General features: G+C 39.7%; 2 protein-coding genes across 2 annotated transcripts; both read left to right on the top strand.

Annotated features, from left to right (window-relative positions):
• Nucleotides 1-111: 111 nt before the first annotated feature.
• On the top strand, nucleotides 112-12,212 carry LOC132122206 (zinc finger and BTB domain-containing protein 38-like). Its single transcript, XM_059532182.1, has 2 exons — nucleotides 112-261; nucleotides 3,470-12,212. Exon 2 carries the CDS (start codon nucleotides 3,855-3,857, stop codon nucleotides 8,550-8,552), a length of 4,698 nt encoding a protein of 1,565 aa, XP_059388165.1. The 5' UTR covers nucleotides 112-261; nucleotides 3,470-3,854; the 3' UTR covers nucleotides 8,553-12,212.
• Nucleotides 12,213-13,379: 1,167 nt separating this feature from the next.
• shbg (sex hormone-binding globulin) lies at nucleotides 13,380-18,434 on the top strand. The gene is made up of 8 exons (XM_059532181.1): nucleotides 13,380-13,623; nucleotides 15,452-15,543; nucleotides 15,681-15,870; nucleotides 16,299-16,460; nucleotides 16,571-16,730; nucleotides 16,809-16,945; nucleotides 17,542-17,728; nucleotides 17,904-18,434. Exons 1-8 carry the CDS (start codon nucleotides 13,543-13,545, stop codon nucleotides 18,059-18,061), a joined length of 1,167 nt encoding a protein of 388 aa, XP_059388164.1. The 5' UTR covers nucleotides 13,380-13,542; the 3' UTR covers nucleotides 18,062-18,434.
• The last annotated feature ends 363 nt before the right edge of the window (nucleotides 18,435-18,797 follow it).

The following is an 18,797-nucleotide window of genomic DNA, read 5'->3' as shown; positions in this document are numbered from 1 at the left end:
GTGTGAGAGAGAACGGGCGAGGGAAGGAGAGATAGAGCGGCAGAAGGAGGGGGAGAGTCAGAGTGCGAGAGAGTCGTTTCTGCCCTCTACATAGTGCTGCCTGTGTGCACGCGCTCGTCTTTCCCTGTGTTCTCTCTCTCTCTCTCACTCATACACGCACACGGGAACACGCAGACCAGGACACACAGACAGAGGGAGGGAGAGTGAGAGAGTGAGAGAGAGAACACATCGCAGCCGAGATGCAGCAGAAGGTTTTTCGAGGTACGTTGTCTTGTTGTGTGCTTGCCTAGCGGAGAATGGGAGTGAGAAGGAGAGACTTTTTCCTCTGATATATCTCTCTGTCTTCACCTCTTCCTGCTTCTTGTGTTTCTATGCCACTCTCGTATCATATCGATGTTGTTTTGGTTCTATGTAGACACCAGAAATGAGTGTGCGTGTGGGTTTGTGTGTGTGCTAATCAAGGCCTGTCTCCCTTATCCTCGGCTGCTGTGGCTGAACCACGCAGTTCTTTTTCAGGGTTGTTGAGTCGCTCCACGATTAAAGTATAATCAGAATAAAGCTTCAGACTTTTTTGCATTCTCTTTTCATAATTTCGTGTCTGCTGGATTTTGATACTTTATGTTGTGGCAAGTTCACATCTGAAGAAATCATCTCGATAAAGGAGGACATGTTTTTAGAATTAATGATTAAGCGGCATCTTGGAATACAGAGACAATCGTTTTCCTAAAAACGGCATCTACCCGTTTTTACGTAAGGTGGATGTTATTAGATGTTATAAGATGCACTTGCACTTTTTCTTGAAAAAAAGTACACTATTAACATCCCCTACAAGGCCATAGGGTCAGAGGTCATTAGAAGCCAAGCAGCCAAGTTGTATGGTCTTGTAGAAGTGAGTTGCATATATGCCAGGATCAAATTGAATTTCCTGTCACTGCTTAAGTGTTCAAGTCAGCTAACATGGGATATTTGCTATTCAAACTTTGGCACATGTCAGCATAAAGTTTCTGGCATCAAGTTAGAATGGAAACATGGCAGTGCTGCTGGCCTTCCTAACCAAACTAAAGCATTATATAAGCTGGTTCAGGCATGATCTAAAGAAAGTAGCCAGGTCACTAGCGGAGTATCTCATTCTGTCTGTGATGGCAATTTTCTTCCAGTTTTGCTCTACTTAGGATATTGTCATTGATTATATTACAGCAACAGATTTATGGGAATCACTTGTGAAGTTTAAACTCAGCGGACCATGTCGAACACAGCGTGTAACACGGGCAGACTCGCTAGAGCATGGCCCGTCATGCCAAATCACCAAGCTACCATAAATTGCTCTTAGGGGAAAGCAAGGAGCAAGGAGCAAGGAGCAAGGAGCAAGGAGCAAGGAGCAAGGAAATCTTACCATGAACCCAACCTCCGACAATCCGGCTCCATCTCCCAACTGCTTCCAAAACAGCTCACTCCTCCTTTTTGCTCATTTCCTACCCCTCATCTCTCCTCTGGCTGGCTCCGCCATGTTTTTGGCAGGGGGTTGTGTAGAGTTCAGTATCTAGGAACAGCCCCCTTTTCACAGTCCACCTCACCCTGTTGGGCCCCGTCACAGCCACACGGAAACAGACGGCCTTCACTCATTAACCTTTTCCACTGACATTCAGTGCATGGTCTGTTTCAGTGACACGGTTAAACGCAAGACCTATAGCCCATTACCCAGCTTCTTCTGAGACTCTTCTCAGTTAGATGTTATCTCATGTGCTTAAATTGTAAATCTTCATCTGCATCACTAGCATGCATTTCACATTCCGGCTGATGACGGGGTTCTGACACTCGTTTTCAATTTGCTACACTTAGGATTTGTTATCCTTTATTTAAATAGACTTTATAGACATAATGTTTTATTGTGTGAGATGCATCACCTTAATACTTCAGCTCCAACTCTTTCAGTCGGTTGCATGTATAAGTAGTCGGGCAGTCAGAGGGGGGAGGCAGAGGCCCTGTCACGCTTGGACAGTCTCTTGTTTGTTGAGAGGCTGTGTGTGCGTCATATGAGAAGAGAAAAGGAGGGTGAGAGGGAGAGATAAATAGGGACAGACGTACAGAGAAAATGAGGGGATGGCAGATGTGATTGTCTATTACTATGCAAACTCCATGTAAAACTGTGTCATTCTTAGGCCTTGTTTCATGCCTTAGCAACCACAGCCACAACAAGTGGTGGACATGTTTAATTAATATTCAACTCTTCATGTCTAAATGTACTCTTACATAACATCTATTATCATACAGGTCTTCTGGTGTACATCCTTTGCACACTCTCAGCAGCTGCATTTGTGGTATGCTGGGTAACGCTAGTTGTCAAGCCACTTGTTTACAGACAGACCGGTTCATATGTGCCTGTACGCCTGCAAATGTGTTTGCGTGTTGAGAGGAGTGTGTGTGTGTGTGTGTGTGTGTGTGTGTGTGTGTGTGCATGTGCATGTGCATGTGCATGCAGCCTGTGTGTGTGAGTGTCAGTGTGTGTTTCTGTGCATGTGTAAGTGTGTATTTGTGGCTGTTCCTGACTCCAGGCCTGGATCTTGCTTTCTTCCCCACCTCTCTCTGTCTCTCTCTCGGTTTCTCTCTCTCTCTCTCTCTCTCTCTCCATTGCTCTCCCTCCTCCTCTCTTTTTCTCTCTGCAATAACAGTGCTGACCTAGTTTCAGTGCATTCAGGGCTGCTTGTGGAATTTTACAGAGGCCTGCTTGCCTGGCCAAAACTCAGACAGAAAACCATGACTTGGGATTTTCTCTGGTGTCACATCATTAGCGATAACTAAAAATGCTCACCAAAATCATAGGTTAAGCAAACAAGATGATCATTAAATAAGCAAATAAAGAGGGTTTATGAACACAGCAAGACTGGACTATTAATTCTTAGACTGCTAAAGAAAACTTCATGAAAGTACTCATCACATGGACTTTTGCTTTAAATGATATATAGTAAAAATATATTCAAACATATATAAAAAAATCAGCAACAGGAAAGCATGATGCTTCGGTTCAAAAGGCCATCTATATTTTGGTACCTTTTCAGTCTAGGCATATTTGGAGCACTACGACTATTTATAACACTGTTGGGGAAAGTAAATTTTAGCAGTGTTCAATTAGGTGAAGGGATTGTTGTGACTCCGTGGGGTCGATTGCTGAGATTCTTCCACATTTTCAGATTTTGTCATGCCAAATTCAGAAACTAAGATTAGTGCAACCAAACTTGTTTGACTAAGTTGCCTGTGTATAATTACCACAATGGATTGCTTATTATGTGCAAGCTTGTTATTTTATAGGCAGTCTAGTATGCTGATTTGCCACCACACAATGCACACGTTTTGTCATGTGCCTTTCTTGTTAGTATAATACTACTACATTCTCTGGTTTGTGGTAGTCTAAAATCTACAATTTGTCCTGTGATTCAAACAGAATATTTGAACTGTCTTTTTTTTTTTGCAGGATTAAGAGTGGGGTCATGGTGTCGGGAGAGGATAGCTGGAACCCTCTCCACACCTACACTGCATTCTTGGAGCTGAATATGTAATGCATGGCAATCCTCATCTTGATTTATACAAAGATAATCAGAGATGCAAAATGTTACCTACATCTAGGAGTTGTTGTCTCTGGGCTTGACCTCCAGGAATTGCCATCTTCTTTATTTGACACCTCTGTTTTCTACAATCCTTCAACTGTCAACTTTTGCACTGAAGATATAGCTAGAACAGACCCTCTGTTTTCCTGGACCTTGTTGGACTACAAACACATCCTTTGACTGTCTAGTGTTCTCTGTTTTAGGCCAACTATAGCCTTGGAGAGCATCTCAGAGGACTTGTACAAGGATCCAATGAAACACAGAAATAAACACATGAGAGGAGACAGGATGGGAGAGGGCACAGAGGAGGCGGATGGTGCCAAAACTACGAGGATATCGCTCAGTTTTCCCCTTAGTGCTGGACTGCCTAGCTTTTCTGCACGGAAGCACTGCTCCTCATCCCACCCCATTTCCTCCACCAACGTTCACGACAGAGATAGTTCAGATGGCACAGCATGGATGGGGGAAGCATTCAGAGACAAACAGTTATCGAAAACATCATCAAACGCTGACCGCTTGCCATGCACTTCTTCTTCCTTCCCTGTCGATCTAACTGCTCCAGTCAGTAAGAACTGCAAGTCATCTCTATCCTTTTCTGTTGATGGTAGTGGCTCCAGATACCCAACATCTCCTTTACAACACTCTAACAAAACTGACTATTCAAAAGAGACAGCTGGGGTTAGTCTCAATAATGGGTACAAAGAGCATTCGACAACAGAAACAGCACACATCCTTTTCAACCTTAGTGCGAGAGCCTACCAGGACCAAGGTATGAAGGATCCTGAGAGTTCAAAAGGCAAAAAACGCAAGGCAAACAGCCTCCATGTTGAACTGAGCCTTCCTCTCCCAAGCATAAACCCTCACTCGTCCTCATCAACCCCTCCTCCTCCTCCTTCACCCTCATCTCTCTCTTTAACTTCCTCCCCCTTGACTACCCCCACGCCATCTTTCCATGACTCTTTTAGAGCAGTGCCGAAGCCAGAACTACTGTGTGGGGTGTGCCACCGTCTGTTCAGTACTGCCTCGTCCCTCACTGTCCACATGCGTCTCCATCGGGGGGGACGAGTACTCAGCTGCCGCCACTGTGGCAAAGCCTTCATCCATAATAAAAGACTGCAATCCCATGAGGCCACCTGCAAGCAAGGGCTGCCAGCTTTTCCAGTGCCACCCAAAGAAGAGCCCCTGGAGGAGGGTGAAGTGGAGAGAGCAGATGAGGCTGCAGACCCAGAACAGCTTGGACAAGGGACAAGGCCTGGCCGGCCCATAAAAAAAGTGCGAGACCTTCACGCCCGTCATGCTGGAACACTGACTTGCACGGATGCCCTGGGGGAAGAGGATCACTTTGTAAAAGTGGTGGATGGACATATCATTTACTTTTGCTCTGTGTGCGAACGCTCTTACATGACTTTGTCCAGCCTGAAGCGACACTCCAATGTGCATTCATGGCAGCGGAAGTACCCCTGTCACTACTGTGACAAGGTTTTTGCTCTGGCTGAGTACCGCACCAAACATGAGGTGTGGCACACAGGTGAAAGGCGCTACCAGTGCATCTTTTGCTGGGAGGCATTTCCTACTTACTACAACCTTAAAACACACCAAAAGGCATTCCATGGTATAAACCCTGGTTTGATCTCAAGTGAAAAAACAGCCAATGGTGGCTACAAGCAGAAGGTCAATGGCCTTAAACTGTACCGCCTGCTGCCCATGCGAGCTCTAAAGCGACCTTACAAAACATACAGTCAGCCAATGGCTGATGGACTACTCACTTCTGATTCATCAGTTACCCTGCCTCTGTCTATAGACAGCAGCCTCCCACAACCTCTGGACACTAAGAAATTGGAGTCTTTCCTGAAAGATCTTCAAACCACAGAGCCTGAACGATTCCCCATCAGGGTGGGTGTTGAGCAGGGTAAAAAATTAGCTTGTCCTCAAAAAGACATGGCAGTAGAAGCAAGGGACACAGAAGGGTCAGATTTATGGAAGTCAGGTAGCAACAGTGGCAAAAGTAAAACTCCAGAGTGCCCAGAAGAATCTGTCTCTTCAGTCATTTCATTTGCACACAGCAAACCCTCTGTCATCATGCACAGTGCTGCAGTTTCTTCCTCTGTTATTGTTCACAGAAACAAGATGAATTCTGAAGAGAGAAAAAGAAGTCAAGAAAATTATCTAATGGCAAAAACAAGTCAAAAACAAATAAAAAAACATAGCCAGAGAGTGCACACAGAGACATACAGGGACTGGGACACTGTCAGTGAAGACACAGAGGCCTCGAAAATCAGGCAGCCAACAGAGAAACTTCACAAGGGACGAAAAGTTCACAATAAAACAGAGTCAAATAAGACAATTCCTTTAGCAGTGGGATCAGAAGTCAAGGGCAGTGGCCCACTTTGTCAGATTACTGTGCGCATAGGGGAGGAAGCGATAGTCAAACGGAGCATCTCTGAAACAGATCTAAGGAGGGACAAAAGCCCTACACGCAACAAACCCAAAAAAAGTAACCTCTCACAGGAGGACCAGAGAGAGCAGCGGCACACCAATCACCACCAACGTAAACAACGTAAATCCAGTCAGGAAGGAAAGGAGGGGGAGTCCAAATGGAAAAACCCAAAACTAAAAGGCAAGGTGAGGAAATACTTCTTCCGGCAGGAGGTCAGGGAGGACAGAGATGACCATGATGTGGAGGACAACCTATGGAGGCCTTACTATTCTTACAAACCCAAGCGAAAGGCCCTTCATATGCAAGGGGCTAAAGCCTGGAAGCACAAATTGCACTACAAACGATCCCTGAGGCCTATGAGGAGAGCTGATAGACTCATGAAAAATTTGAATAAAGAAATTGATGGTGGAGAGGCAGATGAGGGAGAGGAGAGGAGACAGAAAGTAAAGAAAGAGCTGAAAGAAATTAGTGAACCACAGAAAACTGAAGTCAAAGAAATGTCACACACTTGTCCTATCTCTTCAAAAACGGAAGAGAAGGGAAAAGAAAAGGGAACACATGGAAAGCCTGATCTTCCTCTCCCTTTGTCTGTTTCACAGACTACAAACAATTCTCAAAACACAGCATCCTCTATCATCAAACAACGATGGTCAGAAGATCGGGCTTCTGAGTGTGGAACATGTGGGCGTTGGTTCTCCAGCCCAAGGAAACGAGACAAACATGAGTTGACACATCTATTTGAGTTTGTGTGCATGCTTTGTAGAGCTCCATTCCCCTCACAATCCAAACTAGAGGAACACCAGAGGACTCAGCATCCCAAAACCAAGCCCCTGTCTGCCCCTACTTTCTTCACTTCCCAGTCATCAAGAAATGAGGTGGAAATAAAAGCGGATGAGAATGGAGTGGATGGACGTTCCATAGAGAAAGACAGCCCAGTTCGCTTGGGCAGGAGGCCTTTAATCAGATATACATGCTCACAATGTGATAAAGTCTGCAAAACATCTGCTGCACTTAACTGCCACATCAAGCGACACGAGTTAGGCAGTTCAACCTCGGTTGAAGACACACAGGAAAAGCAAGATTTACCTAGTTGTGCAACTTTTGCAGTGGAGTCTACACCAAGCAAAGGTTTAGACACCAACTCTGAGCAAGTACAGCCGGTGTCTGTCATATATTACTCCAAACCAGACTGTCAAATTACTAGCAACCAACTGGGTGAGAAGATGGAAGAAAACAAAAGAGTCAGAAATTGTGAAAGTCCCAAAGTGGCAGCCAATGAAAAAGTCCACAGTCCACTGTGTGCACAGTTTTCCCAAGTTATGCACAGCCCCACTTTAGAAAGGTTTAACGTCATCTCTCCTAACCTCCCTAGTGTACTTGTAATGAATGGTGCAGAGTGCCTAGACTACAGGACACCAGAGAAACGGAATTTAGACACACTAGATCAGCAGAAAAGAAGCCCAACGCCAAGTGACAGGCAAATCCAAGTTTCTCAAATGTTGACAGAACCTCAGATTAGAAGAGGAACAACTCCATCTGGACCTGTATCACTAAAAACAGGCAGAAGTTATGTGTTTAGAGAAGGTGAAAATATTCCAAATGAAGATTTCAGTGATTTACAAGATGCTAAGGATTTAAGAATATTTCCTCAATCCAGCAGCCAAGTCCAAGACTTATCCATGCCAACAATACTGGCAAAAAAGAAGGAACTTGATCAACAGAATAAACATCCATCCAACATCTCAAAGGAACAGTCTTGTAATGAGGAGGTGTTGTTGCTAGTACCCAAAGAGGAACCACTCAGTCCGATACCATCTCCTACATGCTCTGTCATTCAAACCACTCCAAAAGGATCTTCTCAAAGGTATTCAAAGTCACCTTGTCACTCTCCAGGACCTTTGGACCTACAGTTGCGGCCACAGGCAGAGAAAAGCCAAACACACAGAGGAAGGCACAATACAGAAAAACAGGGTCTTATGTTGCAAGCAAATTCAGCCGGGATGAGCAAGACTCCGTCCCACAACCTGCTACATCTTCAAGTGCCCACAGCAGAGCCTGAATCAAAGGACCACACCTCTGTCACTCCTACTGAACACCACAGAGGCTCAGGCTACCCTGTCCAGGAGCTTACTCTTCCCTTGGTCATACCTGGAGGGTACTGCTCTGGTAAGAAACAGGAGGAGCAAATCCTGATGTCTTACCCTGCTGGACCCCTACCCTTTCCACCACTTGGGAAGATGGTACCACACTCTGACTCCACTAAACTGCCCTTTTATCCTGACCCCTATCACCTACTCTATGGCCCACACCTACTGCCATACCCCTATAACCTTGCTGCCCTTCCAATGGCTCTAAATATGATGACGTCAGGGGACAAAGAGCCCTTACCCTTCCTGCCTTTTTTCAATTATGCTGCTGCCCCTTTAACAGGCACAGTGCCCCATCCTTTAGTAGTGAACCCCAGCCTATACAACAGTGGTGGCAGCAGTAGCACAAAGCAGGACAACCCATAAATGAATACACAATGGCAGCAAGGGAATATCTGTAAAAGAGTAGAGGAGGCCATTAAGGGTGGAAGTTGTTTTTCTGTTTGTTAACTGAACACTCTTGCACAGCTCTTACTTCTCTTTTGTAAAGCAGTAAATACATACCTAGAAATCAAACGTGGTGGAAAGATGGAGAGGTATCTTGATGACAGGAGGAAAGGATATAAGGGGCTGAAGAACAATAGATATAATGCCCCCTTCAGGCACTGCCAGGATGCACCTTCAACACACCACTTCTTTGCCTATTCTGTAGTGTCGTTAAAGCTTGGATATCCGTCTTCTCAAAATCAGTACGACATTAGGGATAACACATGAACAATAACAGCTAACAGGATATGTGTTCTGCTAAACAAATTTTGTCTGCTTCCCATAATAAGGACAGTATAACAACAATGATAAAAATAGTGTTAATTATACTGCTTTTAGTAATAGTAATTCAAAGGTGGCTTATCTTTAAAAAGCAAAATGGTATGCCTGAAGAGGCTCAACATACTCAACACACAGGGAAGATGCAGCAGCAGTTTTGTGTGTGTGCGTGCGTGTGTGTGTGTGCATGCATGAGTATGTACAGTTAGCGATTTTGTATAGAGGTAATGCATGGAGACTTTGGGGTAGCTCATAGTGTCATATCTTACAACATCGGTACTCCAGTCATGTGTTTTTCAGTATTTCGGCTTAATGTGTGCCTGCAGGTTTGTGTAAGTGTATTTGTGGGGTGTGTTGGGGGTGTAGGCATGCACACTTAAAATTATTTGTGCTGCATCAGCCTTGGGCAGTTCCATGCAAGTTCACAAAAAAACACCATTCCTGGAAAGCTGTTATAATCTTAATAGGTCAGTTAATAGAAAACATAGATGAAGTTCTTCTCTCGTAAGTCATAGCATAGCAACTTGATTGTGTAGCTACATGTCATATGGATTAAACATATTATTATGTGATGCCTTCACTAACCAGAACAAGATCAAATGTATGGTGATGCAGAATCCACTCTACATTTGAGCGTGTTATGTTTATAGACAGATTGTTTCGCATAGTTTGGTTTGTATCATGTTGGTATTATTCCTTGATCATTTAAGAAATAAGTCTGTGTACTTCCAGTACTCAAGCCAACCGTTTCATCTCTTCCAACAACATATGTTCCAGTTGACTTCATGTTTGTGGCCTTCTCCTCCCCACTGCCCCCTGGTGTCCACCAAAGACACTCCATTCACTTGACTGAATTTAAGACACAACAGAAAGGGAGAAACAGAGACAAACAGACAACTATACAGAGTGAAAGCGTGAGCAAAAATGGGAGGAAAGTGGAGAAAAGCGCAGCTGGGCAGTGCGTTAGCATAAATGGAGCTTCCTTTATAAAGACAGAGAGAATCGTACACTTGTAAGAGACAGTAGTCGGTGAATATTAGTTTTAGAAAAACAGTCTACTACAAGCAAGCCACCATTTCTTTTGGTTAGCAGATTCTCTCTCCGCAGCAGAGAAAAGAGAGCGACAGAACATCAGTCAGTCTTGACGCCCCTGTAGGGCCTGCACTATGGGACTTATAGCACTGGAGTGGCTTAAGCTCTCCCTTGTACTTTCTTTTTTTTTCACTACATTATTTGTTTGATTGACATATTTTTTTTTCATTTTTGGTAGTGAGAAAAGGCTTGTACTTGAAGCTCATTCAAGTACACAAAAATATGAATGTAATTAGTCATGAGGTTAAAAATAAAGACAGTATGGAAGATCATTTCTGTACGCTGACTTGAAAAATAACATGTAATATTGAACCGCTATGAGGTATTCATATAAATATATATACATACATACAGTAGTCTTAGGGACATGTCAAGGAAGTTGGATTCAATATAACCACAAAGCATGAGAAACAACTGCTTCTTCAGTATCTTCTGGTGTTGTCACGAAACTCCATTTTCCTCCATATGTGGTTCTTCATCTTCTCCTGCTTTATTTCACTAGAGGCATGTCCTCACAAGACCTTTTGAGCTTCTTATTTTTAACCCTTCAGTATCACAATTTCAAATCTAAAACCAAAAAGACAAACTCCTATGTTGCCTTATTTCTTTTCCCTAAGCATTACAAAAGCTTTTCAAACACCACCCTTCCATCTCCAACTCTTTCTCATTCCAACACCCTTTCCCTGTCTATTCACAATATTTTACCTTCTCCCTTTGAAGTAAGTGTGAAACTGTGCAATGTAGCCGCAGCACTGTTCATTTCCTGAGGGTAAAACACAATGCAATGAACGGTTGTGGATAATGTAGCTTCACTCGGGTATGAGTACAAGCCTTTTGTTTGCATAGTAAAAGTGTGTGTGTGTAAGAGAGAGAAAGGGTGTGTGGTGGTAAAGGAAAAGGAAACCAAAACAAGGTCTATCATCCCTTGATAGCTACCAACAAACTTGTGTTTGATTTTGGACCTCTTATTTTTGCTGTATTTTCTCCACCATGATAACGTTTTTACATGAATTCTAGAAATGTATATATAAATTAATTGCATAAACCACTTGTACCAGTGATTGGTAAATAAAAGAAGTAGTATATGTTACATTTGTGTAAACGAATGTAAAAAAGTAACAAACATGTTGTTGAGAGGTTCACGCAAAATCTGACAATTATTTTAAAGAACTAATAACATTGGCTTTGTAATTTTTTTTTCATTTTAGATTTTTTTTGTCTCCATTGAGTATTTAAGCCTGATTAGGTTTAAATATTGGCCCAGGTATCAATTTTTCGATTCTGAATCAGTAACTGGTTTAAAATGACTAAATCTAAAATTCTGATGTTTACATATAAGATGCCTTTGCATTTTTATTTGAATAAGCTAATAAGAATATGCACATAATCTGAGCGCACCTTACAAAGAAAAAATTGTCATACCATTTTCTATAAAACATTCTATTTGAGTACTGCTTTAAGGAACAACATAATAAATTATGAGTTATGTTCTTATGTTTTCCGTTTCATCCATCAGCAGACATTCAATGAAATTCAGTGGATAGTATGCTTGAAAGAAGTCACTTGTGACGATGTGAGCTACTACTATTACTAGTCCTACTTAAAAAAAACATTTATCAGTCAGCATCTGGATAGACTACTGAATATTTGCACAGACCTATAAAAACGACTTAAGAGATATTTTAGAAATTAAGCTTTTTGGGAACATATGTAGAGAAATAATAACAGATCTGTCCAGTACATTTGGTTTTGAATAATACCAGAACTACAAAATAATTTTCTTCGTCTTGGTCCACCCAGAATAAGGACCCTTTGGAGGCTTCAATTGTCAATCAAAGTGACTAAAATCTACCAGCTGAATATGTTCTGCACTTGGTCATAGTTGTAGGCATGTGACTGAATTGTCTGGTATTTTGTGACAATGTTATATGCCATATGTGCCATTGTTTTAGAGGTCCACTTTATATTGGGACTGTTTCAAAGAAGTGAAATGTTTGAAACTTTATTTTTGTCTTTGTGACCATTTAATACAAAGGTTTGTTGGCACACATTGCCGATTCAAATCAACAATCTACAATCAACAGTTAATTTCTTTGCTCCTGTTCTCTTTACTCCTTCTGTCCACGCTACAACCATACAAATAAAGTATTAACCTGACGATGTGCAAAATATCTTTGAATTCATCATTAATATGCATTCCTAGCACAGTTTCGACATCATTCTAAAAAAAAAAAATTATATATATATATATATATATATATATATATATATATATATATATATATATATATATATATATATATATATAGATGTGTGTGTGTAGAAGTGTTGCAAAAAAAGAGCTCTGAATTTCAAAGAGAGTTAGTAAATTAAAGTGTTTTTTTCCTCAAATGTGAATTTAGATATTTGAAGAATGTTTAAAGCAAAATAACTAGATTGTTCACACTGTTAGAAAACAATGCTACCCATTGTATCTTGTCTGTAGATACTAATATGTACCTTTCATGAATAGACACTGTCCCATTGACAAGTTATCATTATACTACATTATTTCTGAGAGTGGGATCATATACAGATTGTGGGATGTACGCTATGGCCAGGTTTTCCTGCTCTTTGGCCCTTGTCATGGAATTTGGAAAGCCAACCAAGGGTCACACAAACAGTGATGTGTACCTTTCAAATGACTAAAGTGGACCTTTTCACAAACTAATTTGACCACTGTTCATAGTAATTGTTAGTTTTAGTCTGGAATATACCAAACTAGACTGGTACTTCTACTTTAGCAATCCAAGTAAAAAAAAAAAAAAACGCCTACGCCTTGCTAGTCATACATCAAGGTTTCACTGTACTGGATGAACAAACATGAGTTACCTTTCAAAGTTCAATTGTTATGTAATCAGACTAACTACCAGGTCAAGGACAGGTAAAAAAAAATAAATAAATAAATAAATCCATAACAATTTACATATAAAATATGTTTAAATTATATAGAAATAGTATTGTTTCTACTTTAGTTCTACTAAGTTACTCTAACTTTAAGATGTTTCTTCATTTGCCACTTTAAATCATTTTTACTAACTTAAGAAAACACAATATCCATTAAAGACAATGCGCTACAGAAGGTAGTTTATGCCAAAAATTACAATGTTTAGCTTTTGATTGTTCATAGCCATTAAACACCATAGCACAAACATGTAACTGAATGCCAATTATGCAACTGCACACTGGTAAAATGAATCAACAAGTTTTCAGCATACAAAAGACCTTTACGTTCAAACAAACATGCCCAAAATCAATACTTTCCAGTGCTGTTACAGTATGTCGACATCCGTAATCACTGGCCTTATGGGAAAGCTGAGTGCTAAACAGGAGTTTAGAGAAAGAGAGAGAGAGAGAGGTAGTCTGATGGCAGTAGTCTAAATAAAAGTGCTCTAGCTTATGTCCTGATTCCATTCCCTCTTTTTTCTACTCCTGTTCTAACCTCTGGAGTTAAAAGAGAATGAACTATCTAAAGGAAGAGATCATACTACTGTTGGGCCTGTACCTGAATCTGCTGTGCAGGAGAGTGTCAGGTGAACAGGTGAGTATAAGATCTCTAAAAGACAGGTCTGTAGATATAAAAGACATCATTTAATCAAAAAGGTCTGTTACTAAGAAATTACGTTGAGAAACTAGTGCTCTCTTTACTATGTAAAATATAATTTGCAAGCGTAAAACTGCAGAGGCAATTGTTACCTTGAAACTGAATCAACAGAAATTAAAAAGTAAAGGCTAAAGTTGAAAGCGCAGATATGAATGAAGATTCGAAGGCTGATGATACACTGGGCAACTTTTTGGGTAATGTTGCCATCATCGGGCATCAAGGTGAGACACAGGGCCCATGACCGATCTAAAATATCCAGATAAAAATGTATTACCCATTCTCAATGGAAAATTGCCCAAGCAACAATGCTCAAAAAGTTGCCCGACAAAATTGCTCAAAAGGTTGCCCCGTGTATTTTTTTTCTTAACTTTTTAATAAACTGTAGTTTATTATTCCTTTGATATATACAGTCATGGCCAAAAGTTTTGGCAGTGATATAAATTTTGTGTTTTGCAAAGTGTGTTGCTTCAGTATTTGTAGATTATTTTTTCACGTTTCTATGGTATACTGAAAAACAATGGGTAACACTTTAGAATAATGGTCCATTAGTTAATGTTAGTTAACTACTTTAATTAACATGATCTAAGCAAGAACAATCCTTCAACAGCATTTATTAATCTTAGTTTATGTTCATTTCAACATTTACCAATGCATTATTCAAATCAAAAGTTGTGCTTGTTAACATTAGTTAATGCACTGTGAATTAATATGAACTAACAATGAATAACTGCATCTTCATTAACTAACATTATTCTAAAGTGTTACCAAACAATGATAACCATATGTTTTAAATGCTTTCACTGGTAAATAAAAAAAAAAAAAAAAAAAATTATATATATATATATATATATATATATATATATATATATATATATATATATATATATATATATATAAAAAATAAGTCAATATTTACAGTGTTGACCCTTATTCTTCATAACCTCTGCAATTCACTCTGGCATGCTGGATATAAGCTTCTGGGCCAAATCGTGACTGATAGCAATCCATTCTTGCCTTATTAGTTCTTGGAGTTGATCACAATTTGTGGGCTTCTGCTTGTCCACTCCCCTTTTGAGGACTGACCATAGGTTTTCTATGTGATTGAGATCCTGGTGAGTCGCCTAGCCACGGATCCAAAATTAAATTAAATTAAAATTAAATTACATTTATGCATTTAGCAGACGCTTTTATCCAAACCTACTTACAGTGCATTCAGGCTATCAATTTTTACCTATCATGTGTTCCCGGGGAATCGAACCCACAACCTTTCACTTCATAGCGCAATGCTCTACCACTTGAGCTACAGGAACAATAAAACAATCTTCGAGCTACTTCTTTATCACTCTTGCTTTATGACAGGGCACTCCATCATGCTGGAAAATGCAAGGATCATCACCAAACTGCTCAAGAACACAATGATTGGAAGTGCTTCTTCTCTCCGTTTATAGCAATCTGCCTGCTCTTACAATCTAAATAGTATGATAATGATTTCACCTAACTAGTACTCATTCACACTTTCACATGTTCTGCTCATATGATAACGTTTGGCCATGACTATGTAATATATAATATATAGTATATATAATATATATAGTATATATAATATATATACTATATATATATATTGCAGATGCTTGTGTTTAACTAGCCTTTAGCGAGAGTACGGGAGATATGTCTCAATGTAATCCGAGCATGCTTGGCTGCTGTATGATTTTTGTTGTGTGATGTCAAAACCGTTCTTTGATTTTTGGGATGACTGAGGCAGATATCCGTCAAGGGTGTCCTCAATCTTGCACACAGACAGTCCAAATGGACTCCTTTAATGCAGATGATCGCAAATCTCTCTGACATCACAAGGTGAGTTGACTTGATTCCGCTTCACTTTGTAAATCTCAATTTCTTGACGCCTAACTGCAGTAGTGGCTCATCGTGTATCTAATTCAAACATCATAGTGGCAGATTTGACTGTGAGATGTCTTACCTCACACTTACAGCATTAGATCTTTCTTTGAGTTTCGGACCCTTGACCCAGAGGGGGCCATCTTTTATGGAGACACTGAAGAAGGACAGGACTGGTTTGTGCTCTCCCTGCGTGATGGCATACCTGAAATGCAGATTGGGAAAGCAGACATATTAGTGAGCGTAAAAGGAGGTCGAAAACTCAATGATGGGGCCTGGCACTTGGTAAATACTGTTCATCATTTCTAAATCTCTTCCAAATTCTCTGAAGCAATTTAAAGCAACAACCCTTTGTATATGATACTACAGTATATACACCAGTTTAAAAGTGTTTTTGAAAGAAGTCTCTTATGCTCACCAAGGCTACATTTATGTGATTAGTGAGACAGTAATGTAATGTAATATTACAAAAATAATTGCTTTCTATTCTGAAGATATTTTCAAATTTAATTTAATTCCTGTGATGGCAAAGCTGCATTTTCAGCAGCAATTATTCCAGTCTTCAGTATCAAAAATCATTTCAAAATGCTGATTTGGTGCTCAAGAAACATTTCTTTATATTATCACAGGATATTCACAGGATTTACTGATGAAAATGGGATTCATTGATAAAGTGATAAATCTTCTAAAGATTCTTTGTTGGTTTTGGACAGCTGGAGTTGCGCAGTGAGGGCAAATTTGTGGTGCTGGAGGTAAACAACAGTGTAGAGCTTATAGTCGGTCTTCACTCTAAACTGACAGAAGATGAACTAAAAGGGAAGATACGTCTTGGTCTTGGTGGCATGCTGGTGGACAAACAAAAGCTCTTCCATCCAGTATGTTTTACTTGTATTTTCCATTAACATTTTAATTGGAAAATAACTAATTTTCACTGACAGCATTGACTGACCACATAAAATGTTCTTTATTTTATTTTATTTCTCAGTTTGAGCCAGAAATGGATGCTTGTATAAGAGGAGGGAATTGGCTAAATCTCAGCACCTCCTGGGATGCAGACTCAACGTGGGAACCCCGGCCCTGTTTCTCTGAGATCAAGAAAGGGAGCTATTTTCCAGGAACTGGAGTGGCTATGTTTAATACATCTGGTGAGTGAAGAATCGTGTGTGTTTAAACTTGAATTGCAGATTATATGACGTTATTCTTCCATGCACATATCACGGCAGATCTTCCTGGACTTAAGACGGAAGAGGCCGGTATCACAGTCGAGATCTTCGGATCCTGGACTGGGACAACATTGAGTCTCCAAAGCACAGGATTTGAGTATGTTTTGAGAGAGTTAGAAGGGAATAAAGATGTCAAGGTATGTACACAGTAAAATAAAACATTTACATGATGACCCCACTAATGATTATTACAAAAGAAAACTAGAGATTGTTTGTTTAAAAGTACACAGGTCTATTATGAGCAATTTTTCATAACATTTATTGGTAAAACTTAACAGTAAGGTTCCATTTGTTAACATTACATTACTTAACATGAACTAATAATAAAAAAATAAAGGATTTATTCATCTTAAGCATTTACGAATACTTCATTAAAATTCAAAAAGAGTACCTGTTAATATTATTTAATAGTAATTAGTAATAGTAACAGTTAATTAATCAAAGGTATAGTTCACCCAAACATGAAAATGTTATCATCAATTACTTACCCCTTATGATGTTCCAAACCTGTAAGAGTTTTTTTCTTATGTTGAACATAAAAAAAGATATCTTGAAGAATGTTAGTAATGAAACATTGTCCCCATTGACTTCAATAGCATTTGTCATTGGGGAGCACCAACTGTTTCCTTTAATAAATACTGTAACAAATGCTTTGCTCAACATAAGTACATTTTAATTAATAACTAATGGGACCCTATTGTAAAATGTTACCCATTTTTTTGCACTGTAACAGGAGGTGCAGTTGGGCCTGAAAGAGGGATCGGAAAGTGTTGCCCCTCCCCATGAACCTGCAACACTTACTTTCACCATACAGAAACATTCGCTTGTGGTAAACAGCAAACCAGAGCTTGAAACGGAAAGTCTGGACTTTTTCTCCATGTGGAAAAATGGGATGCTACTGACTTTTGGGGGAGTGCCAGGTAAATTTGCAAGGTGGAAGTAAGCAAGAATTTCCGTGCACAAGTACTCCTCCATTCTCCAATATCCTCCATGTTCTGTGTTAAATTCTCAATGTTTTGCTTGTATCCGTCAAGTTGACAATATTTTTTTGTATTAAACAAATCCTTCTACTTCAAATTGAACCCTTTTTTTCAGGTGAAAGTGAGAAGGCAAAAAATACACAATACCTGCGTGGGTGTCTGGAGAAAATCCTTGTCCAAGGCCAGGTCATTGATCTTGACCGGGCATTGTACAAACACACAGCGGTCTCATCTCACAGCTGTCCTACAGAAGCAATGAATGGACTCACTTAATAGAGACACAAGACATTCATCCTGGCAGGCTAAACATGTTCCACACATCTTATATCTGTCATAGGTAGGCCTATTTAAAAATGCTCAATGTTCAGTTGACCCAAAAACCTGTTATGTTACATTGAGCAATAAAATACATTTGAAATGAACTGGCACATCTTTCCAGTACATTAATGATTGAAAAAGATAAAGCTCATTGTACAAATGCATTTAAAAGAGAATGTTTTTCAATGAACATCTTTTATTCAATAAAATAAATCAAGATCAATTAAAGATTCATTGTTTCATTGCTGTTTCAATAATGTATACTCCATGAAGAAAATACAAAAGATGTGCAGATCATGTAAAATAAATAAACAAATTAATGAATTAATTATGGGTTAGTCTGAATGCATCATATTTCCACATATACATGGAAGTTCATATTTTAAGACTTAAGTTTTTGACAGCAATAAGATAAAATCTATAAATTAAATTTGACACTAAGCAAAAACTGGAAAAGATTATTAATTTATATACCTGAATGATCCACAGCGGCTTTTTTTGTGATAGTTGTTAGTTTGTTTAGCTGCTGTTCTTCAGAAAAATCCTTTAGGTCCCACAAATTATTCCCCATTCCTCCACTTTTGTGTATTTGAACCCTTTCCAACAATGACTGTATGATATTGAAATCCATCTTTTCAAACTGGGGACAACAGTGGGGTTCATAGGCAACTCTTACAGAAGGTAATGCTTC

This window comes from Carassius carassius, chromosome 40 (genome assembly GCF_963082965.1).
Source record: "Carassius carassius chromosome 40, fCarCar2.1, whole genome shotgun sequence".
Taxonomy (NCBI): Eukaryota; Metazoa; Chordata; class Actinopteri; order Cypriniformes; family Cyprinidae; genus Carassius; species Carassius carassius.
Note: the sequence above shows the minus strand (reverse complement) of the source record. Positions and strands in the feature narration are given on the sequence as shown.

Coding starts and splice junctions, on each gene's coding strand:
- LOC132122206 (XM_059532182.1), top strand. CDS start 3,855: ATGAAACACAGAAATAAACACATGAGAGGAGACAGGATGGGAGAGGGC.
- shbg (XM_059532181.1), top strand. CDS start 13,543: ATGAACTATCTAAAGGAAGAGATCATACTACTGTTGGGCCTGTACCTG. Junction 15,871..16,298: donor ATGATGGGGCCTGGCACTTG/GTAAATACTGTT, acceptor GGTTTTGGACAG/CTGGAGTTGCGCAGTGAGGG. Junction 17,729..17,903: donor GACTTTTGGGGGAGTGCCAG/GTAAATTTGCAA, acceptor CCTTTTTTTCAG/GTGAAAGTGAGAAGGCAAAA.